The 26,104-nt window shown below is 43.0% G+C and overlaps 1 protein-coding gene across 1 annotated transcript in view; it reads right to left on the bottom strand.

The window, feature by feature from the left end:
- TNFRSF11A (TNF receptor superfamily member 11a) overlaps window positions 1-26,104 on the bottom strand; it is a 42,869-nt gene that overhangs the window by 4,760 nt on the left and 12,005 nt on the right. The window contains exons 2-9 of the mRNA XM_044426530.1: window positions 15,103-15,184; window positions 12,117-12,242; window positions 11,295-11,438; window positions 9,179-9,272; window positions 7,109-7,200; window positions 6,069-6,173; window positions 3,618-3,670; window positions 1,873-2,674 (exon numbers count right to left, since the gene is read on the bottom strand). Of these exons, the coding sequence (XP_044282465.1) occupies window positions 1,873-2,674; window positions 3,618-3,670; window positions 6,069-6,173; window positions 7,109-7,200; window positions 9,179-9,272; window positions 11,295-11,438; window positions 12,117-12,242; window positions 15,103-15,184 (1,498 nt within the window). The remainder of the gene's footprint in view (window positions 1-1,872; window positions 2,675-3,617; window positions 3,671-6,068; window positions 6,174-7,108; window positions 7,201-9,178; window positions 9,273-11,294; window positions 11,439-12,116; window positions 12,243-15,102; window positions 15,185-26,104) is intronic.

The raw sequence follows: 26,104 nt of genomic DNA, 5'->3' as shown, positions 1-26,104 counted from the left end.
TGGCCTTTTTAAAAAAAACCATTTGGGAAAAAAATGGACTTTCACAATTCCAATGGGGGAATATAAAGGATGCCCCAGGGCTGCCAATTGTTGTCCCCTTTTCATTTTTCTAATCAATAATGCGGGCAAATGACTGCACTTGTTTTATTTTAACAAGGCCTAACCAATTTGTTCACATCAGGTTAGTACAAGGAGTCCCTGAACTAGGTGTGGCTAGGGTGGGTGCCTGTTGCCCAAATCCAGCAGGTACAGACCCTGCTCAGGACCTGCCCTGGCTGCAAGTCCGTATTCTCCACTTGTGCATTTTTTGCCTTGACAGGTCAAAGCCCCAGCTGATCATCACAATTGTGGGAAGGGGCTCTTCCCCCCTTTTGCAGGGTGAGCCCCTGGTTTCTTTGCGAAAGATCAAGTGTCCACAGTGCCCCTCCACCCTGGTTTCGCAGGTGTGCCCCTGTTGCCACCCTCAAGAGAACCTTCAAAACGGGAGGGGGTTTCCTCTGGCAGAGGGTTGGCATGGTTCACTTAGCATCAAACTCAGCCCTCAGTTTTTGAAATGGGGTTTGGATGGGCTTTCCAGTTTTCTTTTTCTCAGGCCAGTATATGGGTTCATATCCTATTTGCACCTGGATACTTTTGGGAAAAACAGACCTCACTTTAAAAATGGGATTTGGGGCTTGAATGTTCATGCTTTTGCTGATTCTTGAGCAATTCATGGTTAGTGGCAAAATCAAGATACCTGCGATTTGTGATCATTGCCCCCTCATCCCATCCCATCCCATCCCATCCCATCCCATCCCATCCCATCCCATCCCACTGTTTATCTGCCAAAAAGGAACACTGTTCCAACGTGTCCTAAAGCCCAGAGTGTTTCATATCGCTTGTGCATGTTTGTGGGGATCATTCATCCCTTTTGCAGCAGGATCCTTGGGATTTGAGGGGAGAAGTCACATGTCCCAAATGTACCCTCAGTTTTTTGCAAGTTCCCATGGGGTGCTAGTCTCTTGGGAACATACAAAACCAGCTGGGATTCCCACTGAGAGGCATAAGAAGGTTGGTGGCCGGTTTGCAGGGGAAGCCATATGAGGCGAGACTGAGAGAACTGGGCCTTTTCAGCTTGGAGAATAGGAGACTCAAGAGGGGAATCTGTTGGCGACATACAGGTATGTGAGGGGGTGTCACACGGAGGTGGGTAGAGACCTGTTCTCCCCTGCAGAGGAAGGCAGGACGCGCTCCAACAGAGCAAAGCTCAGGGAACCAAGGTTCAATTTAGATGCCAGGAAGTACTTCCTGACAGTTAGGACCCCGAGGGTACGGAATGGGCTTCCATGGGAGGTGGTTGAGGCCCCATCGGTGAGGGTGTTCAAAGATAGGCTGGACATGCACATGGTGGGCATGTCGTGAGTGGAGCCGGCTGGAGCCGGGGGTCAGACTAGATGGCCCGGGAGGCCCCTTCTGACTTGCTCTGTTTCTATGTTTCTATAATTTCACTTTGACAGTTCAGCTGAGCATCCATACAGTTTTCAGCCCAAACTGAAAATATTAACCCTCATAAAATGGAAGGTTAACAGTTTGACATTTGAGCTCAATTCTCAAAGTGCAACTTCCCCTGTAAATGGGAATCCAAGCTAGTTTGGATTACAGATAGGGTGGCTTATGGTATCGTATGAACCCATCCCATGTCTCTCTACCAGGCACATGTCTCCCTACAGAATTTAGTCAGATGCCCCAAGGAAATTCATGATGGAGATGGCCATGCTTTGTTATGTGTCCCTCTGCATGTGATTTCACCAAAAGTACGATGGAAAGGTTGACACTAGAAGGTTCACACCCATTCTCACCATGCAGATAACAGATGTCTGGATGTAGGCTTACCTGACGCTGCTGGGAAATCGGAACTGCTCCAGTTTGACTCAGACACTCTTTTTGCATTCTGAGGTTTTGTATCATTTCCATCAGATGGGTCACTTTCGGTATCAGCATTGCTTCCTGAACCACTATGATCCACAGAGAGAGAGTCCAAGCCACAATTGCCAATTGCAGAAGGTCCACTATCTTTGAAAGACTCTGTGGCACTGCCAGGCTTGCTGATGAATTCTCTACATGATGCTCCACAGGCAGTGCAAACATTTCTCTCCTCTGGCATTAACAAAGAGGCAGCTCCGTCTTGGTTGTCAACATTCCTCATGTTGCTACAGGGGGACGGATTCTGCAGGCATTTCTGTGAAGAAGCCTGAAGGTGGTCCATTCCACAGGAGCAGTGGCTTGTTAGATCCACCAAACTTTCCATTCCTGTGAAGCACTGACTTATGCTATCATTCTCCCCCACTTCCAGTGGCTCCGAGAAAGGTGACACGGGTTGGCTTTCAGATTGACTCAGTAAAGGTAAATAATGGGGGCCTTGATGCATTCTGTCCATATATTCATCTTCCATAGGCATCTGCCTGAAATGGTCATCTTCAGACACCACTGAAAGAGACATGGTTGGGAAATCTTCTCCTGATCCATAGTGGACTGTATCAGAACCTGCTTTCCTAGTCAGCATGTGCTCATGTGAGCAACATAAGTCACCCAGAAAGGAATATTCATCATGGTCCAATAAATATGTCCCTTCCAGAAGCCGAAGACCAGCAGGACTTCCCATATTAGCATTTACAAATGTGTCACGAGGAGAATCCTGCAAAGAAACAAAGGAATTACAAATAGAAATTTGGCACCATTTTGTAATTGAATTGCTATCTATTTTGAAGGCATCGTATACTATATCATCCTAAGATGGCCTAGCATAATGGCCAGGAGATAGAACTCTGATCTGGGAATGTACAAACCATGATAAATTGCAGCAACAACCTATCTATTCCAAGATCTAGTCCAGCTCTCCATGGTGGCCAATCAGGTGTTTCCAGCATTAATGGGATTTAGCATTATACTGTCTTTGAACATGGAGCTTCCATCTAGCCAGAATTACTAAGAGTCATTGATAATAGCCCATTAATCTGTCTAATCCAGCTTTGATTCTGCTTTGCAAGCATATATGCAGACAATGTGCACTTTTCAGAACAGGTGAGATTTAGCCTCCAAACAACTAATTGCAATAGTTATGGGAACCTGCTTCAGGACTGCTAAATGTCCAAAACCTGCTAAAAACAAACACAAACATGGTTCTGTTTAAGTAAAAACTTAAATAGGTACTGGGTAATCATGTGTAAGGAAAACAATTCTTACGTAGAATGGATCATACAGATCTTTGTTCAGATTTTAAAGAGCCTAGGCTATCCTCAAGGATAGCCCAATCATTTAGAGTAAAATGTACCTGTTTAAATAATAATAGTTAATTAGTAATTAAGGCAAAATCCCAACAGCAAACTGTGGAGAAGTTGCTGAGAACAAATAATTCTGCATGACTTAATGCCAGGAGACCCTTTGTGGTTCTTTGTTCCTTGCAACCTCACTGTTCCCTCTTGCCCTTCCTTATGTGGTGTGGCAGCTACTGAATAGTTGTCAATTAATCTATGACCTTATTTCACCACTTAGAGCTCTCCAGCTGCCAAGAAAATCAAGAGGAAGAGACTGGAAAAATAAAAAAGCAGTGTGGAAATATGGATAGCCTTGGACTTCACCTTTGTCCCTTTTATTTGCTTGCACAGTGTGTGAGCCCAGTATTGTAAATCCTCTGCAAGCAGAAACAAAGAAATCAGTTAGATTTTAGCACACCATAAATGAATCACAATTCACAATACGTTCATTATCACAGTGGCCAAGCTGGAGCCATTTCCTCAGTGTTTCTTCCAACAAGATTTGAGTTGCAGACACCTGCCTGTCCAGGCTGTGGCTGCATGGGAAGGAGCTATGCAACTGACCCACCACATGGCTTCTTGATATAAATGTTGCTTGATCAGCACTTCCAACACTGCTGATAGCAATTCAGTCCTATATAAATTAATGATATCAATCAATCAAACTCAGCCCAACCTATTTCAGCCCTAAAAAGATTAATGGATTACAGATATAATTTGGTTTTGTGTCCAGTTAAACCCACTCAGCACAATCTATCAAACAGTTAAGTACCCTTAAGGCAAGAGATTTCACTGAGCTTCTGCTGTTAATTGTGAACTAAGCACTTCACAGGAATCACCAGGCACAAAAAATTACCAGGCGGGAAACACAGTAAATTCTCTAAATCCAGTTTATAGTTGCATTTATTTTAACATCTACTTTTCTCAGAAATTTTGCATTTTGTGCAAAGACTGATGTGAACATGGCCTCTGCAAGGATTCTGCTTGCTCTGTAAATGGAAGATGTGTCTCTCTGGATCGTCCATGCCTAAAATAGAACATTCCGTATCAACGGGGTCTTTGTTCCATCTCATGCGCCATCAGGCTATGACTGACCTGGTAATGATCTAGCTGTGTGCGTGTGATTGGCTGGTTCTTTTCTTGCAACAGAAATCACATGAATTGCCAAAGGAACAATTATATATAGCATTAGGGAGGCTTGAAAGGAAAAAAAATCTCATTGGCTCCACTGAAAGAAAGTCTATTTCCATGACTTATGTGCTTTACAGGAAAAAGCCCTTTGCAAATCAAGATATTTTCCAAGGGGCAAGTAAAAATATGACAGATACTGCAGAAGCAGCAAATAGTCCCTTAAGGGCTGTTATCAGGGCCTCCCCTACAATTAGGCAGAATGAGGCACTTGCGTCAAGCAGCAGGTGCTGGTAGGTGGCATCAAGGTAGCAGGGGTGAGACCTGGGTGCCACCTGGCCTGCCCTGTTTCTTCTAAACTAGGATGCTTCCCTCAGGTGCAACAGAGAATACTATCCCATCACCATTTGGAGAAAGGTACGGCTGCAAGTGCAGCTGGTTTCTGGGAAAGCTGTGGAATGAGAGCACCGTCTTGTTCCTTGTCCCTTTGCAAAATATCTGGGCTGCTACACACAGATGGAAGTGCTGGACCGGGACACAGAAAGCTGTCTAATACCCAGTCACACCATCGGCCCATTTATTCTGTTAATTCTGAGGCAGCAGCTCTTCAGGATTTCAGGCAGAATCCTTTCCTAGCTCTACCTGATGATGCCAGGAATTGGGCCTGGGATGCCCCGTGTGCAAAGGGTCTGTCCTCCATCTATCTGTGAGACAGCCAAACTGCATGCAAAATGGTAGAAATATCTGCACATAGGTCTGACACTAGATGGCAGGTGCAGAGGCAGAGAGAGAATCCTGAGCAAGGACTGCCCTGGGATCTCACTAAAATATTCTCAGAGTTTGATTTGCAGTAGAAGCTATTATGTTTTCCAATCAATACAAAAGAGTCTTCCTGGAGGGCAGTACAAATTTACAGGGCTGGCCACAAAACCACTTAAGCCAGTCTGACATGCTTTTAAGTTGACTCATAGCCTCACCCTCATCACAACCCAGTCATGTTAGAGTACTTGGATTTAAGTCTATTTTGTTCAACTCTAGTTAGTGGAATCAAATTACTGTATTTCAACTGAAGTGAATTATGCATCAATGGGAGAGTTCCACAGAAGAAGCCAACAGTCCTGATTCAGCAACTTCTTATGAATTTGGAGCCCCATTCATGTCAACACAAAAAGATCACATTCACAAGATTCACATGTGTGCCTAAACATATTTTCTTTATGATTTTATCAAACAAATAACCTGATGGAAGTATTCTGTAAGTGAACATTCTAACAAGGATAAAGCCCTTAACCTTGGATCAAGAAGGTATATTTGTGAAAACTGCAACTTCATTGCTAAAATAACTTGATTTATGTTTATGTTCTGTCCTTGTATGATATATGAAGTTCTGTTGTTTGTAATGGTTATAAGTCAAATAAAAAGAATCTAGCTATTTGGTAAAATGCTGGACTTAAACATTTTATTTATTTCACATTAGGCCAACCTTATGGGTAGAAGCTGATAACATGCTAAAGATTAATTTAAAAACAAAACATAGTGATTCAATTCATATACTAGCCTTTATGAAAGTAAATTAAGAGTTTAAACAGAAAATGCACTGACGACATGTAGATTTCATAAGAAAAGTCATAAGTGGGTGCTACATACCTGACAGAGCTTTCCTCTTATTGCAATAGTAAATTGTGAGGACAGCAATGCCAACTAAGGCAACAAGGAGTGGTGCAAACAGCATATAAAATAACTTGTTGGTTTCTGGAAAACGAACAAATCATGATAATGCATTTTGAAAGCTTAGATTCAAGGAGTAATACAGTTTCTGGGCTGGTTCTCTTTTTTAGAGCATCTGTTGGTTCATAAAAGAAATGTCAGTGGTTTGGGAAAAAAATCTGGGACTAGTAGTTGTTCCTCTCTGTTAAATTCTGTGGTGTGCCATATTACAAGCTTCATTGGAAAGCAGGCAGAGCAAAACTAAAATTACAGTTACAATTTAGGTTTCATGCAAAACAAATTGAATGAATCCTGTCCCAGACTTTGAAGATGAAGTCCCAGAGAACTTACATTAGTGTTTGGCTTATCAATGTTCCAGTTGAGGAAACAACACAAACTCTTGAGAGACACCGGGACTACAAGTCACAGGCCAGTGTCCCTTGGTGTCTGATATCTTAGCCATGACCCTAGGGGACTAGGTGGCAGCCATGGGAATGGCTGAATCAGTTGCTTGCTACTGCATTTTTACCTTCTCCAACAGGTAGGTGGGACCAATCCTTCTGGAGGCACATGGGTTGTCAGAAAAAAGATGTTCAGCCTGTGTGCCACAACTTGCAACTGCGAACCTACTTCTAGTAAATAAACCTGCAACCTATTTCTTATGCAACATTTGGGTCATGTAATTTGACTCACCTCCTGCCCACCTCCACTCCTGCCTGTGGCCACAGTCTACTTTTTGAGGACAGAAATGTCATATTTAACAAGCACTCAGGGTCCAACTACCTAAACTCTACTCCCAGTGAGTAACCAGTCCTTCCCAACCTGTTGACCTTCAGACATATTGAACTACAGCATCTCTAATTCCTGGACAACACAGGAATTCCTGTCAAGGAATCCAACACATCTGGCAGGCATCAGGGTTGGGTAAGGCCAAGTTAAATCCTATGAAAATGCACAACTATTTTTACCATTGCATTTACCTTCTTGTGAAAAGGTCTTCTGTTGCATTTTACAAACTGCATCAGACCAATTATTCCCAGGAATTTTTTCCTCAGCTCCCAGAGCTGTGCAGCTTTAGAAAGAAAGAAAAAAATGGAAATGCATTATGCATAGGGGACTGCAGAAATACAGAACAAGCTCGTGGTGTCTCAGCTGTACAGTCAGTATCCCTGTTAGCACAGAGCTGGAGTTCCTCCTTCGTACATTCAAAAGCCACAGATGGTTTATCTTGCAAATAATTGTTGACCAAACAGCACAAAACAGCTAGAATGAATCTCTGAGCATACACAGAATGCTCCCTTCAGGAAGGGCCTTCTGAAACTGAGCATGCCTCCTCTCCACATGCCAATCCTCTATTTGGGCCACCCTCCTGTACTGATGACATGTCATGAGGTCAAGAGCCAGGGCTGCTTCGCCTGAGCGCAAGGAAGTCTCCTGTTCTAGGTCCTCTTCCACCAACTGTACATCTTGGTTATTCCCAGCAGCTGCCTGCCCACCTGGGAAGTCTGGCCTAGAGATAAGTGCCTCCACTCCTCTCATCTCAGTGTCTCGGCCTGACCTACATTTCTGTCCCCACTCCACCCCACATTCTGTTTCACATTCTGATTCCTCTGAAACCCACCAAAAGTCCTTGAGAACAAGCACCCAAGGCAGCCATCCTCCCTCCCAACACAGCCCAACACATCTGGATCAGTGGTTTTCAACCTTTCCACAGCCGGGGACCAGTGAAAACAGGAAAACCAACTTAGAGGACCACTAAGGCAGAAATAAAAATCACCATACACATAATACAGTATTCTGTGCATTCGTTTCCAAACACAATACCAAAAAAATGAAAATTCTCCAAAACAACCAGAAACCAAGCAACAAAAATTCCAACAAAAGAACAAAATACTGAAATTGGTGCAGTGTGGCCCTCAGTCAACTCCCACCATGCTGTCTCTTCGCACCCTGGCTCCCCCCTGGTGGCACCAGCGCACCCCCCATGAATGCGATGCCAACCAAGGAAGAGGTGTTGGTGCATAGCTAGCCCCCCTGCTGGTCTGTAGCAAGTGGAATGAGCCCCCCCCCCCATGGACTGGCAGGAATTCTTCTGTGGACTGGCACCAGTCTGTGGACCAGTGGTTGAAAACCACTGGTCTAGAGGACACCAGGTTGGGGAAGGAGGCTCCAAGGTCTAGTAAAAGAGTTGTAAACATTTCTTCCTAGCCTGTCAGCCCCTGTGATTCTCAAATGTCAGATTGTGAGAATGGCACCAGGGAAATCTTGACCACAGGAATTGCTGTGAACTGCCCAAAGAAAACTTTGGCTGTTAGTAGTATCCAAAAGAAAGGGTGTGCTTGTGGGGTTTCTCTGACAAGCTGCTATATCAGCATACCTCCCTCTTCCTTTTCAGGATTGTTTTGGATACACAGTGAGAATGCATATTTCACACCCACTCCATCCTAGGTTCCTTGGAAAGAGTCAGAACTTAATCAACAACATATGAAATGCCTAAAGAGAGAGGGGAATTGTCATTAAGCCACCACATATCTTTAGGCTATTGCAACTTTTACTGCCCTGAATAGGCTTCCTGTAATTCAGGAATCAATCAGATTAATCTTTTCAGTTTATTCGCTAAAATAATTTTAACAGAGATGGTAGCAAGGGAAGGCCAATTTGTCTGCTTAATTTCAGAGGAGGAGCAATATTCTCTCCTCCCAATTTGTCCCTCTGTTCTTCCAATTTTCTTCCTCCTCACTGCAAGTCTGAAAGTGGGATAAAAAATGGATGCGTAAGTGTTGCTACTGGAAAGTATTTCTCCTTTATTGCAAAATGGTGAAGCCCAAAGAGGGCAAATTAAATTGTGCACACATTTGCATGAAATAAATATGCATGAACATGAAAATTAGGGCTTCTGGATTCTACCCTTCAAGGAGCAAACAGTGGCACAAGCACATTATCAAGTTCTCCACAATATTCCTAAGGGGGAAAAAAAACCGAAGCCAAAAAATTTCGGGCTATTTCCTCAGCCTTTTTGTTATTTTATTATAGGGGTTCAGGGCACTTACTTAGTCCATGCTCTGCAGGCATCGGTTGCAGAAGAGACATTAGAGAAGAATCCTGTGGGACACTTCAGACACTCTGTATTCTTATTTTGCTGTACTGTGCAAACAAGAAAAAACAAAAGCAACTCATTTCATGTAAGAAGACAAGTTCTGTCGCTAAACAAAATCTTAGTACACTTTTCTGACTTAAGACAAGTATCAGTTATAATATGTCAATTATAATAAAGCTTACAAAATGGTTCTTCTTTTTGACCATACCTGCACCCTCCAGGAAACCCATCCATGCTGTATCAGCTATGATTTAACTATGATCCTGGAAGCTCAGCTAAACTTTTAATTCAAGCCAAGAGTGAAAACTGGTTGAAGAGCTGGGAGTTCCTTTTCACCTGAACAACAGCTTGCATGTTTCTGAAGTACATGGAGTTTTAGCAGAAATTGTAAAGTAACTCCAAGTTATTGCCCTTTAGCACTGACTTTGACTCTGCAGAAAGCTGTTCTCCTATTCAAAATATATGAAAGAAGTCCTACTAGTTTATAATGTAAGATTAAAAATAACAGTTTTTAGTGACTGAACAAGAGCTGCAGCTAAATCTTAATGAAGATATGGATCTACTTCCTTGGGTTTTTTTTAGGAGTTCAAAATGTTTTTGTTGCATGCAGAAATAAAAATTTGTTTTCTCTGTAGCAGTTCACTGATTTCATAAATGCAACACACTATAGTTTTTTTATACATAGCATAAAGGTAAAAAATGATATATGCAGAGTTATCTTCATTTTAGATGTCAAAAGGGTTTTGTGGCTCCCGGTGTTTCCTTTCCTGTGGGAAACGGGTCCAAATGGCTCTTTGGGTGTTAAAGGTTGCCGACCCCTGGTCCTGGTCTAGTGTCATATCAAAAGAGCAGACCAGTTGAGTAAGGGCCAGTATTCCCACCATCTCACTCACAAGCAGCAGGAAGCACCCTGGGGGTGCAGCTAAAGCTTTTTAGTTGGACAGGAAGGAGAGAGATTCCATTTGGAACCAACTTCTTAGCATAAGCTGCATTTCCCAAATAGCTTGCATTCTAACTTTACCAGTGTCTTTTGTTAATCACTTCTGCAATATTCCTCTTCTGGATCACAAAATCAGCCTAGCTGCCAATATTAATAAAATAAAGACTGCAGTTAGATGCCTCTTGCCCTGATCTGCTTGAAAAGAGAGGGGTGAAGAAGACTGGCCTCTGTCATGACATCTAGAGAAATCTCTATGTGAAACTGTCCAAAACATGTTTAGATAGTGAGAGAGGCTGCATTCAGCTAGCCTGATCTCTAAACAGTGTTGAGCATGACTGACACATGATATGAATATACACCAAGCCACTAAAACAAAGCAAAAAACTGGAAAATGTGGGTTATCTGCTGCATGCTATTTTTATCATCTCCTGCGAGGAAGAGAAATAGGCAATCAGACTTAAGTTCAGAATGAAATTCAAGCACTGCACTATCTCTGGCCTTTTCCTTAGCCTTCTTCATATACGTATTAGACCAGTCATCTGCCTCACATGCATGGGAGTGCGCAATGTGCATTAACATGCATGCCCGACCAGGATTAAGTGTGAGCCAGATGTTCCATGTGGAGCCTTGATTTGTGTCACTTCCCCCCATCAAAAAAGTGGGGGAGACATGCTGTGGCAACTCTGAATTTGGACTTTTCCTGAGTTGTCCTCCAACATGGGACACCTGTTGAATGAATTTTTATTTACTTATTTTTACTATATATCCTGCCCTTTCCCTTCTTGCAAGGAGCCCAAGGCTGCTTGCGTGGTCCTCCTCCTCTCCATTTTATCCTCAGAACAGCCATAAGAGGTAAGTTGAGCTGGGAGTTAGTGACTGGGCCACGTTATGTAGGGAGCTTCATGGTCAACCAGGGCAAAGAACTTGGTCTCCTGATTCCCAGTCCAACACTCTAACCACTACACACACTGGCTCTGAAGGTGGATGTATTCACCACACAAAGAGCGCTGCTGACCCAGTAAGCCTGTGAAACAGGCTGCTGACTTCTACAGAAGCGTTGCAGGAAATGGGGGATATAATATGAATGCTGAAAAGGTCCCAGAGATGTTAAACTAAATCCAGGTCTTACTAGGATGTTTCACTCCATAACCAGGTGGGCATTTGGTGTTTCGCCGACAGCAGTCACAGTCTTCACTCCAGTGGTAGCCAGCCGTGCAGGCACACTGCCGTTGAAAGGTGCTGTTTCCTGGATTCACTTCTATTAAAGCTTTTCCTATACATGTAATGAACATGGAAGTTAAAGTCAATGTCGTGCCTTTTGAGCACCAAGCCTTTCATCAAACATGTCCACACCGCAGGGGTGCCTGATTCAGAATCCTTGCTGGGTGCCTTGAGGTGCACACAGAGTTCCCAGCTCGTGTGGGATACTGAGTCATTTTCTACTGTGGTCCCATTAACACAGGTGTGGGACAACTCCCTGTTGTGTCTGTGGTTAAGGAACAGGGAAAAGATCAGTTGCCTACCAGTGGTATCACAGAAGAAAATATAGGGCAATTGCTGAATAGATATGGGACGGCAGTGAAACCTTAACAAAAGGAAGCTTGAGTTTTTTTTGGCAAAGTCTCACCTTTAAAAGTCTGCATCACTGCTGCATATGCCAATACTCTACTTGTAGGAGGCTTGTATTGCCCATGAAATTTCAGAAGCCTTTTCTTCTCCTCCCTTCCACTCCTCTTTCCCTGCAGTTCACATTCGCCTTCTCCTTAATCCAAATCTCTTTCCACTCTTCTAAAAGCCAGCTCCTTGTCAGATGGCTAGATTTTAAACTGCCCATATAAAATTAAAACTAGGTGGATCTTGCCCAAATCTAGCATTTTGTTTTTATTAATATGGTCACACAGGTGCTTAAGTATTCTAATGGGAAGTATAAACATTTCCTGTGTTTCCTTACCGTGATCACATATTTTATGAAGCAAACACTTTTCTTCTTCATTCCAGACATCCATATATTCATTTGGACCACAGGGATGGCACACCGTTTCTGAAGTTGTGGTGCATTTTGCAAACATGTACTTTCCTGAGGGCAGGATAAGAGACTGCTTATAGCTTGCATTCTGAAGCTGCGCTTTCCCACAGGCTCGACTCTAGCAAGGTTGAAGCGGTGATATTCAACATTCATCAAATACTGAAGTATGTATTCTCAAATTTTTGTTTCAAGAATACTGCCCCACAGGGTGGAGCTGTGATTTGCAGTCACCCTGGTAGCACCTGCATGGCCAGGACCAGCCCTGAGAATAAGGGATGAGTTGAAGCCTCCAGGAAATGGAGTGGGTTCAGTAGCAGAAAAGCTGAAGCATTCAGTTTTCAGGTTCTATTATCAGCTGCCAGTCATAATGGAACTTAATATTCTCTGACACCCCCAACTGAAGTATTCATGACTGTTTACAGTTTTCTTTAGACAAAGTTGCAGCCCTCCTAGTTTGGCTTCTGTGTCTAACTAGTCCTTTCAGTGAGACTTTTAGAGTAGGGAAAATGTCATGTTTAATTGTGAAAGGAAGCACAATTTCTTCTTGTGTATTTGCAGTATTCTGCTCTATCACAGTGCTACCTAGAGATTATGTAGCAGAAAAGGAAGAAACAAAACTATCCTTGCAATTGTGCTCAGACTTCAATTCTATACCAAAATGGAAAGTAAATTAGCAATTAACTGCCAACAAACTTCCAGGTATAGAAAGGGTCAAGAACTCAGAAACACTCTCTTCTTCCAGCATGACTCCACCTAAGAGGAAATTATCTTCCCTGCTCATGAAGCCCGGTAAGCATTCTCTAATCTAATCTAATCTAATCATTTTTCTTTATGATTCAAGGTCTTAATAACTGCTCTGTAACACCTTCATTTCTCCTGAATGTACTGGCTCACTGATCATGATTTGGGCTCTGATATGCTGTTCTTTAATTATTCATATCAACATTTTGTTGATACAAACTCTGTTTAAATTGTGTTTTTTTACTCCTGGGAAACTGGATCTCTTTTTTGTACCAATGTGCAGATTACAAAATGGCAGTCAGCTGAAATGACTGTATTTCATCTATCCAGGATCATGATCTCTAATTATCCTTCCTGATTTCTTTGTGAAACACTCTGATTACGTGTGCTGTGGCTGTTCCTTCTGTTTGTGCATGTTCATATGTGCACATTTAAACATATACATATACACAGGTAATATATATATTAGTTACTAATTTCAATTACACAAGAAATCTTCTAGAGTCTTGCAAGGAATGTAACTTAAATGTGTAATTATAGTCCTGGTCACTCCAGTTTAACAGAAACTTCAAATTGAGATGAGTTTGCAAAAGTAAAGAATCTGGCTACCAAAAGCTGATACAAACACCTACTCTGCACAGACGTCTCACTGCAAGTGTGGAATATGGGAAATGGCACCTGCCCATTTTTTTCTTTCCTGCCATGCGGACCCTAAAAGGATAGGAACATTTTGCATCCAAGGGCAAACACCACCAGCAGTGGGATTGTCCAGTGGTGCAAATGTTTTGGGTCCAGGTCAGTGAGATCACACAACAAAAGGCAATCTTATCCACAAAACTGGGACCACTACTTTTTTATATGGATTCTAATACAAAAACAAGACACCCTGATATTTTCCTGGACAGTAGCTGGCTTTGTTAAAGCTGCTACTAGAAATCAGCACGCGAACTTACTTTTTTCCTATGAACACAGAACATCCGGGACCTTGTGGTAATAGAGAAACTCATGAAACATCTTCAGGTACAAAGAGGGCAAGTAGAAGCTGACACTATTTACTGAATATGCTACCTGTTTACTGAAGTTGCTAATACTTGAGAAAAATATATGACCATCTCCTGACATGTAATTCTATGGCATGATCTATTAGGAAAAGTCATATCAGATAATCATTGTTTTGCCATATAAAGATCCTGAGCAGTCAGAAAGACTGGAAAGCAATTAACTCAAATGTGGTATACTTATTGTTCTTCATCATCATCATCATCATCACATTTAATGATTCAGATAAAAATAAACCCTTGCAAAAAATAGTAGAGAGGTGGCAATCTTAATGGGATTTTGGGAAACCCAAGGAGTATGAAGGATTCAACTACACATCTGCATGACTCTTCTACTGAAAATTTGCTGAAAGCACATAGACTGCAGAGGGAACAGAAAAGGCATGAAGAAATTTGTATCGTGTGTAGGAATGAGTGAAGTGAATGGGTCTCATGGGCAGCCTGAGTCTCTGAAAGCAGATGTGATGCAAAAGCCTTGGGAATGTTGGCCAAGTGAAATTCTAGGAAATGTTCTTAATAATATTCACAAGTACAGCATTTGTATAGTACTTACACATGTTTAAAGACCTTCAGATGCAGTATTTAGTGGTAAACCTTAATTCTGCAAGGTAGGTCAGTATTATTCCCTGTATTGAAGTGGTAGTTGGAAAGACAGAGAGAGCACTGTGCCCAAGTTCATCTTGTTTGCTCATTGCAGAGGCAAGTTTCAGCAATGCAATTCTATACATTAATCTACTCAGAAATAAGCCCCATCAAATCCAGTGGTACTAACGCCTACGTAAGTGTGTCCAGAATGGCAGCTGTCCAGCATAACAGCACCAAAGAAATATACTGGCACTAGAAGGATCAGAATGCCCCTTGTGGTCTTTACTGATGAGTTATCCTTAACTGAATGAATGGACAGCAGCCCCATTCTGCACTCTGTTTTATGCCAAATACATTCCCTAGACAGGAACATATTCTGCATTTTATGGCAAATGGCAACACAAATCACACACAAGAAAGGAACATCTGACTTGAAAAAAGAAAACAAAGCCATGAACAAGACATTTGACTATTATTTTTAAAAGTCATTGACTAGTGAATATAAAGAACATCCTCAGCAGATTTACCTGGCTCACATTTGGTGCAGCATCGTCCCAAATATTCATAGTGTTGCTCACTGATACAGGGAGTGGTGATTTGTAAGGACAGCTGAAGGACAGGAAAAGAGACAAATAATGACACCACAGTAAGTCTTTCTTAGGTTAGGGAATGTTTAAAGGATCAGAGTGTCACTTCTGAATGCGAATTAGCTTGCATGTTAACTACAACTGTAATTTCTTGGGAATGCGGAAACCATATAGATACCTGCGTGCAATTGGTGGCCACATTTGGATAACGGTTTCTGTCTTATTTCTGGCAGGATGGAAACAAAATGCAGGACATGCATCTCTCCTGTGTTTTTCCTACTCTGTCGCTTGTGATTCCTCCTCCTGCTGCTGCTGCTATGCTGAGGAAGTATAAGCGAGGGTGCTTCCAGATGGGAGGCTTGTAGCACAACCATCAGAAGACCTTATGCAACTTATTCATATCTCTCTCCTTAATGGATTTGCTGTGGCACAAAAAAGCAACAGTGATTGGAAAACATGGGAAGGGTACAAAAGGAATCTGATGGTGTCTGGACTCATCATAAAATTCTGCAAATGAGGCAAGGAAATAGCACAATAAAAGGCTAATCTGGAAGTTAGATGCCAGCCCAAAGAAGACTGGATAAAGATGTGCTGGTTAGAGCATGTTGGGAACTGTAATAGTTTTTCTTTTGGAAAATAAGATTGCACTTTAAGAGAGTGACGAATCTGAGAAAAGCAGTACTTTCCAGAATGTACTTACATATTTGTCTTGTTCCTGTACTGCCTCTGGTCAAACAGAACTTTGAAACACTACAAAAACTTGATATACTAGTTTACTAGACACAAAAGTGAAAAGGATTTCTATTGCAAGCAGCAGTCTTTCCGCCAAACTGCCTCCAATTCTCTGAAACAAATAACCTCTCTCCAGTAACACACCCAAAGGCAGCATCTACAACCTCATCAACTACCCACTAACCTCTCCCTGCACTTTTTTAAATTTATTGAAAGCACAATAGCTACCATTAAAATAAATTGATATCATTTTAATATCCATAAAAATATTAGCTTTCTTAACATGTGCTTCCTGGGTTTAAATAAATTCCAGTAACAGAAGATCATCTCAGTGAGTAGGGGAAACTGCCAGCTTTCAAAAGAAATCTAATTCACTCTCTTCTACGTTTGCTAAATAATGAACTATACATTTATAATAACTTTAGGTAACTGTTTGGAATTATTTGGCTGGCTTGCTGAAATGCTGCATAGCCCAATACACCTGGATTTCAATATACAGAAATATATAGATGCCATCTAAAAATAACTCAGTTTTGAAACATGGCGACACAATAAGAATTCAACATACTGTTGGCTTGAATGCTTATGATTAGCTATGCATATAAAACTGCACAGTTAAACTATGTAATTTACTACCACAGAATAGAGATGGCCACCAACTTAGATGGCTTTAAAAGGGGATTAGACAGATTCATGGAGAATGCTAAGAATGGCTGTATGCTAAATAATCTCTGGGATCACAAGATGATTGACTCTGAATACCAGTTGCTAAGCATAACAGGGGGAGAGAGTAGAGAAGTACAGACTCTGTAAAATATATTCTGTTTAAGTTTTGGGATTGTCAGGTGCTTTTGTTCCATTGTTGGCTTATTAACAAAACTGGATTTGCAAAAATGCATTTGTATACATTTGTGGGAATTCACACTTTTAAAATGTGCAAACGCCTGGAAAAATGAAGATGTTCGTGCTTCAGTCTATGCTAATCTTTTATTTTTTTATGAAAAATTAAAAAATGATCTGCAAGTCCATGGAAGCTTCACACCTCAGGTAAAGCTGCTCCACTGCAGGATTTCTCTGACGGCCCTAGGAGAGAGTTATTGCCATATAGCCATGTATATTGCCATGTACATAAGCTGCCCAGAGAGTCTATGGCTAATCAGGCAGCATATAAATCAAACAAACAAACAAATAAATAAAGTAAATAAATCCTAGATCTGCTTAAGAGCTGTAGAATACATGATGTTGGGTCACAAAGGTCTTCAGCTGGATTTAGCCGGGTTTTTCTTTATGATTTACACAGGCAAAATAGCTGCACTTCCCAACATGCCTTCCAAATATTTCCCAGAATTTTTAACCATTGACTAGGTTGGATGAGGCTGATGGGAGCTGAAGTACAAAACCATCGATAACCCGCTGTGACGACTTTGCCCAGCACTTCAAGGAGAAAGTCGCTCAGATTCGTCACGAGCTGGACTCCGCTAGTGACTCAGATTCCTTAGGGGAGGTGCCAATGTTACCATCTGGTCACACATTGTTGGATGAGTTTCAGTTATTGTGGCCTGATGATGTGGACAAGGTGCTTGGACAAGTATGTACCAGCACCTGTGTACTGGACCCCTGCCCATCGTGGCTACTATCCAAAGTCAAACATGGGATTGGTTCCTAGATCTGGGAGGTCATCAACGCATCTTTGAAGGAAGGCCGGGTGCCTGCCCCTCTAAAGGAGGTGGTGGGCTGGCCGGACCTAAAGAAGGTGTCCCTGGATCCAGAGATGGCTGTCAATTATAGACCAGTGGCCAACACCCCGTTTTTGGGCAAGGTGCTGGAGCGGGTGGTGGCGGGACAACTCCAAGCTCTCTTGGATGAGACTGATTATCTGGATCCATTTCAGTCCGGCTTCAGACCTGGGTAAGGTACTGAATCTGCCTTGGTCGCCCTGTATGATGACCTGTGCAGGGAGAGAGACAGGGGGAGTGCGTCCCTGTTGGTTCTCCTGGACCTCTCAGCGGCTTTCGATACCATTGACCATGGTATCCTTCTGGATAGGCTAGGGGGGCTGGGAGTAGGAGGCACTGCTTGGCTGTGGTTCCGCTCCTACCTTGACGGCCGACTCCAGAAGGTGGTGCTGGGAGACTTTACCTCTGCGCCATGGCAGTTATGCCATGGAGTTCTGCAGGGGTCTATTCTGTCCCCCTTGCTCTTCAACATCTACATGAAACCACTGGGAGAGGTCATCCGGAGGTGTGGGCTGCGGAATCACCAGTACGCTGATGATACCCAGTTCTACCTCTCTTTTTCAACTGATCCAGGTGAGGCAGTGGCTGTACTGAACCGGTGCCTGGCTGAGGTAATGGGCTGGATGAGGGCCAATAAACTGAAGCTCAATCCAGACAAGACGGAGGTCCTGCTGGTAGGTGGTTCGAACTTCTGGGTAGGTGACTTGGGTCTTGTCTTGAATGGGGTTGCACTCCCTCTAAAGGACAGGGTCCGCAGCTTGGGAGTGCTCCTTGACCCGGAGCTGACTTTGGAAGCTCAAGTGTTGGCGGTGGCGAGGAGTGCTTTCCATCAGCTTCGGCTGATCCATCAGCTGCGTCCCTACCTGGAGGACGACTGCCTAGCGACAGTGACGCATGCACTGGTTACTTCCCGGTTGGATTTCTGTAACGCGCTCTATGTGGGACTGCCCTTGAAGACAGTCCGGATACTTCAGATGGTGCAAAATAGAGCAGCCAGATTGCTGACGAGGACTGGGTGTTATTCTCATATAACCCCAGTCCTCTACCAACTTCACTGGCTTCCCATCGAAGTCTGGGCTCAATTCAAGGTGTTGGTAATTACTTATAAAGCCCTTAATGGCTTGGGACCCGGATACCTGAAGGAACGCCTGCAGCCATATTTGCCCTCCCGCCCCTTGAGATCGGCAGCAGAGGCTCTCCTCCGAGAGCCTTCCGTAAGAGATATCAGGAAGCAAAGTACCCGGAGGAGGGCCTTCTCTGCGGTGGCACCCCATCTGTGGAATGAGCTCCCCAGAGAGGTCCGCCTGGCGCCGTCGTTATTTGTTTTTCGGCGCCAGGCCAAGACCTTTTTATTCAAACAGTATTTTAATAATCTTTAATATTTATAGTTTTAATTATGCAGCCAGTGTGTTTCCAAGTTTTAATTGTAATTGTAATTCTATTTGTTTTATTTATTTGTGTTGTGAGCCGTCCCGAGGCTGTGCAGCAATGGAGACGGCATATAAAAACTTTAAATAAACAAATAAAACACCTGGAAGGCACCAGGCTTGGTACGGTGCATCTATGTTTGTGCATATTTGTGCATGCATGTGCAAGTATGAGATTGAGAAACCTGCCCATAAAACCCCTCAGGGCACTTGGCTTGTTTTTATGCCTAGTAAAGTTTAATGGCAGTGTGATCTGTAATCAACAGATAGAGCTTTTCATAGCACAAAAGTATAGCTTACTACCACATCACGACTACAGATTATTGCTATTACATTACTTTTTTATACCACCCATAGCTGAAGTGGTCTGTGCGGTTCGCAACATTTAAGCCACCCATCCAGATTTCAACCAGGCCCAAGCCTGCTTTGCTTCCAAGATTAGGCAGCATCAGGGACTTCATGCTATGGAGAAGCTACAGATTTGCTGCTGCCCAGGGCAAACCAGACCTAAGGCCAAAAAAGCAGCTTTGGAGAGTTGTGATTTTCTGCTGAGACGCAGTGGAGGTAAGTTGGAGAGGATGTGAAGGATAAAGGTGCGCTTAAACACTTCTTTGTTTGTCTACCATTTTCACACTGCAAATCACCCCGTTGCAAAATCTGCTCTCCCAGCACCTTCCTCACTGCCTGACAGGGTTCCAGATGCGTGTTCGTGAGCCCCTCAGAAATGTACAAAAATGTTTATCTAGAGAAAACAGCAAAGGATGCAAGACACAAGTTTGTTCCCCGTGAGTAACCCCCAACTCTGTTAAGCCACTTTCACCTTATGTGTCTGTCCTACATTCTAACAAATAGGAGCAGTTGGAACTTTGGTCATTTCAGGATTAGGTTCTTATTGAGCAATCACTGTGCTTCATTCATAGAATTTGATGCAGGTCGAGACATGGCCCCCTTTTTGCTTGTATTGCTTCCATGCCTTCCCACAACTTCTTTTTGTACACACACACACACACACACCCATTAAGGAGTGAGAGATTTGCTGCACTAAGTCTTTTGTTTGGTAATGCTAGGAGTTCTCTTTCTGGAAGTCCAGGAAAGAAACTGGAAGGGTTTCTCCAAAGAGGCATCATGTCCCCCGCACAGCCCTGGGATGTTACAACTTCCAACACAAGGGTAAGCTTCTGTTTTGTTTTGGTTCTCTACTACTTGAAGATGAGGACCTGCTTGTAGACAGTAATTGTGCAATTCTACACAAGTCTACTTAGGACTTCTACTGAGCTCATGCTATTGAGTATGTGCCTTTATCCACCTCCAGTCCCTGCTCATCCTCAAGTCACTATAATCATGGTCCACTGAATAATTTGCTGATATACATTCATCACTATATTGCAAAAGACAGTCTGTGAACTTGCAACAACTTTCCTATACACACTGGATATGTGCTAGTAAATGTTCATTTTAGCCCAGGTGGACCCTTAAAGCACCAATGTAGCCACTGCCATCTGTAGCCCACTATCATATAGCATGCAAGGAACATATTGCAGAGCGCTCTGGCATATGTATAACATGGCTGGGCAGGACAAGGAAGCAAGCGAGCAATCATCATGGGGCACCTGCCTCTGACTGCTCAAGAGGAGGCAGGAACTGGCTTGCCAGAGCCTATCTAATCCAGCATGCTGCTTCTTGTCTTTCTTAACTTTCATGGATGACTGATGGACTTATCCTTTTTGAATCTTAATAATATGCAACCAAAAAACTGTTTTCATGTTTTATAGAAGTCAGTTTCTACCCAATGAATGGTTATACTACTATGTCAATACCTGTAAGACGTATTTTCATATTCAACAGCTGAGGCTGTGAAGGTTCTAAATCAGTGCCTGGCTGTACCGGTGGACTGGATCAGGGCTAACAAATCAAATTCGATCCAGACAAGAGTGAGGCGCTGACAGTGGGCAGCTCTTCTGACGGGATGAAGGGTGTTCAACCTGTTTGAGATGAGGCCGTACTTCCCTGGAGGAGCAGCTTCATAGGCTGGGAGTTGACACATCTGTCAACTGAGTCTCAGGAAGCCTCAGTGGCACGGAGGACCTCCTGCCAGCTGTGCCTCTATTGGGACAGGAATAACCTGGTTTCAATAACCTATACTCTGGTAGAGCTTCAGTTTGTTATCTCTCATCCATTCAGTTGTCACAGCTAGGCATCCGTTCAGCACATATGACTGTTCCCTTGCTGAAGGCAAAAAGGAGAGATAGAGCTGCATGTCATCAGCATATTGATGACAACAGACCCCAAAACTCTGGATGACCTCACTCAGTGGTTTCATGTAGATGTTAAACAACATGGGGGACAAAACTGACCCCTGGGGAACCCCATACTGGAGAATCCAAAGGACAGAGCTGTATCCTCCACGTATGGATGGAACCAGCCATGCAAGCAGGAGTGGAACCACTGCAATGCAGTGCCTCTCACTTCCAGCTCAGACAGTTTCCCCAGAAGGACACCATGGTCAATGGTACTGAAAGCTGCAGAGAGATCCAGGAGAACCAACAGGGCTGCACTCCCTGTCTCTCTCCAGGCATAGATCATTATAATGGGTGACCAAAGCTGTTTCTGTGCCAGAACCAGGCCTAAACCCTGAGTGAAATGAATTCAGATGATCAGACTCATCCAGGAGTGCCTGTAGTTGGCTGGCCACCACCTGCTCAAGAACCTTGCTCAGGAAGGGGTAATTCAAGGCCTCCCACCTTCCAATCACTAGCCCCCTGTCCAGCTTAAAAAAAAAGCCAACAACAACAAATCTAGACTGTTTCCTCACCATTAGCAGGCCAGCTCAAGCAGCTATACACATACCATGGCAGTTCTCCACTGAATAAATGGTCATTTGTACAGACCCAATTGAGTAACCAGAAAGTTCATACGCAATGTGATCAAAAACCAACCAACCAACCAAGCTTTCTTCCTTTTTGGCTTCAATCTGCAAGTTCCTCTTTGTATGAGAAACTTTAACAATGACTTAGATTTAAATAGGGGAAAAGTCCCCAGCTTTAAGGAACAGTATGCAAATCTGCAAGAGAACATGGAGACAAACACTAGAGGAGAGCAGGAAACCTCTTTGTTAAATCCAGTGACAGTTCCTCTTTTTTCTGTCCATGTTCCCATTGTAGTAAAACATAAGAAGCCCATTCTCCAACCCGGGTCCAACAGAAAGGGTTGTTGCTGCACTGCTTCAGTCACCACTGCACCTTGGAACAAAGCCGCTGAGGACAATGGAAGTGTTTTGTACAGCCATATCTCCCACCTTCTTGATAAGCCACTGGCAATAAAGCAATAGAGAGTTATTTTCTCCTTTATATCACGATGCAAACAGAACCATGAACGTCAACACACAGAATTTATTTACTTTGAGTCAGTTTCTTACTAGACTTTCACAGCCCTGCAGTGCGACCTTGCGCAGGTCCGCTTGGAAGTAAGGCCCCTGCGTTCAGCAGGACTTGCTCCCCGGTAAGTATGTACAGGAATGCAGCCTTTGCCTCTAAGCAAGTTGCAGTTTCTTCTCACCAGGACATATTTTTTCAGCAGCACTTAGTAAGAAAGAACTGTATGTTTCCAGACAGGCAAGTAGGAAGAACTGAACAAGTTTAGTGAAATGTTTAAGTGGTTATTCCTTCTCAGACAGATGGATTCCATGCGCCTTATTTTCTGCTCTTTGCAGAAGAAATTAGCAGAACTTCACATGAACTGCATTCACACATGCAAATCAGTAACACATGGAATAGACATGTAAAAACTGTTATAGAAGTTGGTATACTCTTTTTCTTTGCACAATTGCAAAGAAAAATTCCACTGTCTTCAGCGCATGGTTTGTCTGGAAGATTTTGAGCTAGGAATCCTTGCTGGTCCCACTCAGTACTATATCAAGCAATTATACCGGCCCTCTTACATCTTTCCTACCCATCTGCTAGTACAGAAACACATAAGAAATATAACTGCGTGTATATGACCTCTAGAAGTCCTATACCCAATTTGTGGGTAGCAACATTTGGGAAAATTTCACCAAATTTCTCTTGAGAGGAGAAATTCTTTACTGGGTTCTCAAGAGTTCTCTTCTCTCTTCTTCCCTAAGCACTTCTTGTGTGCTGCTCTTAAAGCCGATTTGATCATTGGAGCTGGCTAGGTTCTGCATTTGTTCTTTCTTTCTATTACACATGTCTCCATCATTCTGCAGCCTCCCTGGCTGCTTGCATTTCCTGATCTGAAAAAAGTCCACCAAGGGAGGACTTACATGATGATGTCCTTTTCTGGGCTTTAGTTGAAGTTTGAACAGTTGGGAATGCTTCTGGCTTCTGGCCACACAGGAGAGTGGACAAACGAAGGCAGGACACGCACAATCTTTAGTTACCTCATAAAGCACACAAACTCCCATGATAATTTCCCCCAACTGTTCTCCTTTGAATATTTTTCAAAAATAATTTATTTCCTATCAGACTGAATGAAAATGATTTACAAAAAGTGAGAGACAGTTTTGGTAATACCAAGTTCAAAAACAGGTACAGCAGAAAGGGTAGAAATCAGCACAATTCAAACAGCTACTCTCAGATAATTTTTATTTATGAATTTATTGAGCAATCTCACTGCAGAAGAAATTGTGTCATGGGCTGTTAAAATCATTTTTTTTTGCTCAAGTAACTGTTCAAGTGAGAAACATCAGTGACAGCAGATAAAATTACAGGGGCCTCTTACTTCTTTTTGCAGAGAACAAAACCTGGAAGAACAACCAAGGGGTTTTCCAAGGTTTTCTGACACAGCCACTCTGGCCAATAACCTGAGGCCATTTGTGGTTTATTCTATACTGATAATCTCATTCTTCTGAAATTTAAAATTGGTTTAAAGTACGCCTGCCGTGTGAAGGTAACCATAACTATCTGGAACTAGGGGGCACGGCCTCCTGTGTTCAGCAGGTGCATCTTGCAGATGGGTCAGAAAACCCTGGCACTGTGTTTTAGTAGTTGACATAGTCGGCAGATGAGAACTTAAGCTTTTAACATTGCACGACAGAAGCACAGTACTTATTCTGGCTGCCCCGTTTTGCCTCCTTTGCTGGAACACTGTGGGTCAAGTCTCATTGGAGTACGTAGAAATCCGTTTTGGGGCAAAGGGCATGAAACACAGGGCGTGATGCTTGGGTTCGGCACATAAGAAAATGTACTGCAGCTGCTAATTGGTTTCCTTCCCAAATGAGTACTCCTGTTTATAAAGAATATTGCATTTCTCCACCACTCAGCCTGCTGTACAACATTACTGGTCAAATGCAATTCTTTTTCCAGCAAGTGGAAGAATGGAAAACAGCAGTGCCAATGTCAGGGCTACTGACATCACAGACAATTAGTATTGGCAAAGCGAGGAGTTGCAAAGCAGCAGATACAGATTTGGCTCAATGCTTGGAGAAGATGGATGTCAGTTTTCTGTTATTTGTCAGCTCTGCAGGCTTTGCCCTGAGACTTTAGTCTGAAATGCAGCAGAAAGGCTTCTCCAGGTTTGAGAGTGGCTGGCTTTAGCTCTGATATAAAGCTCTGCTGTGCAGGTAGAGGAGTTCCCTTCTTGTTGCTACAGAGTTCCAGCCTTTTAAAACAGGGATGGGGAACTTCCAGTCTACAGACCCCATCTGGTATAAAACAAGGTTGGCAGTGGAGCACAGAAGAATGGATATTTTCTTTGCAAGAAAACTATTCACTCACTTCGTATGACATGCAGGCTAAATGTCATGCCATTGAAAATGAAAGGTGGGATTTAAGGACTATCCCACAAAAACTAAAATTCAGAGGACTATAGTCTACAGAATGAATCTTCTAAATAAGGCTGCCCTGACTGGCCACAGCAGACAACGAGCAACCCTTTGGGTCAACCCTATCTGCTAATTATGTAGTGTGCAGCTACCCTTCGATTTTTTATTTCATCCAAACTATGCATGTTGGGTGCAATATGGATCAATACCCCTATACACAAGAAGGTGAAGTCTAACCCTCCCCAGATACATCTTGCCAGAAGGAGCAGTTAAAACAAAAGAAAAAATGGAGGTTTTTTTCCTTTCTCTAATGCCCATGGCTGTGGGAGTGTGGGAGATTTCAGGAGACAAGCAGCGAGGGAGAGAGATGGTACATTTCCCAATCCTGATCACGGACCAAATACACCTACTTTAAGAACGTAAGAAGCTCTGTGCTGCATTGGATCAAAGGTCCACGTGTTCCAGCCCTTTGTTGGCATAATGGGTAATCAGTTGCCCATGGGAAACCCAGGAGCAGGCCAAGAGGACAACAGCACCCATAGCACTGTGTGGAGTACTTTATCTGTCCTGAATTTCCCACCAATCAGTCTCATGGGGTGACCCCAGGCTGTAGTGTTATGGAAAAGGGAGAAAAATGTCTCCCTCTCCACTTTCTGCTCACCATGCATAATTCTGTACATCCCTATCATGTCTTTCCTAACTCTCCTTCTTCTAAGCTAAACAATTCCTGCTGCTGTAGCTGTTCCCCATAAGGGAGTTCCTTCTGCACCTTGATCACTTTTGTTGTTACTTTCTGCACTTTTCCTAGCTCTACAATAATCCTTTTTAGATGCAGCAACCAGAACAGTATTCTGTCCAGTATTCTAAATGTGATTGCACCAAAGATCACCCAAGTATGATCTTGACAGTTTTATTTCAATGCATTTCCTAATTACGCCTGACATGCGGTTTGCCTTTTTCATAGCAGCTGCACTCTGGGTTGACGGCTTCATCAAACTGCCCAGCACTACCCCAAGATCCCATTTTTGGTCAGTCACTACTAGTTGAGATCCCATCAGCTTATAGCAGAGGCTGGAAGCTTTTGCCCTGACAGGTATTACTTTATACTTGTTTACAATGAACCATGTTTCCCTTTTTAATGTCCATGGGCTCAGCCTGGAGAGAGCCTTTAGAAGCTGCTCACAATTCCTTTTGTGTTAATCCCACTAAATAATTTGGTGTCATCAGCAAACCTGGGCATTTCACTACTTACTCCTAATTCCAGATCA

Source organism: Varanus komodoensis, unplaced genomic scaffold (genome assembly GCF_004798865.1).
Source record: "Varanus komodoensis strain SLA01 unplaced genomic scaffold, ASM479886v1 scaffold17, whole genome shotgun sequence".
Lineage (NCBI taxonomy): Eukaryota > Metazoa > Chordata > Lepidosauria > Squamata > Varanidae > Varanus > Varanus komodoensis.
Note: the sequence above shows the minus strand (reverse complement) of the source record. Positions and strands in the feature narration are given on the sequence as shown.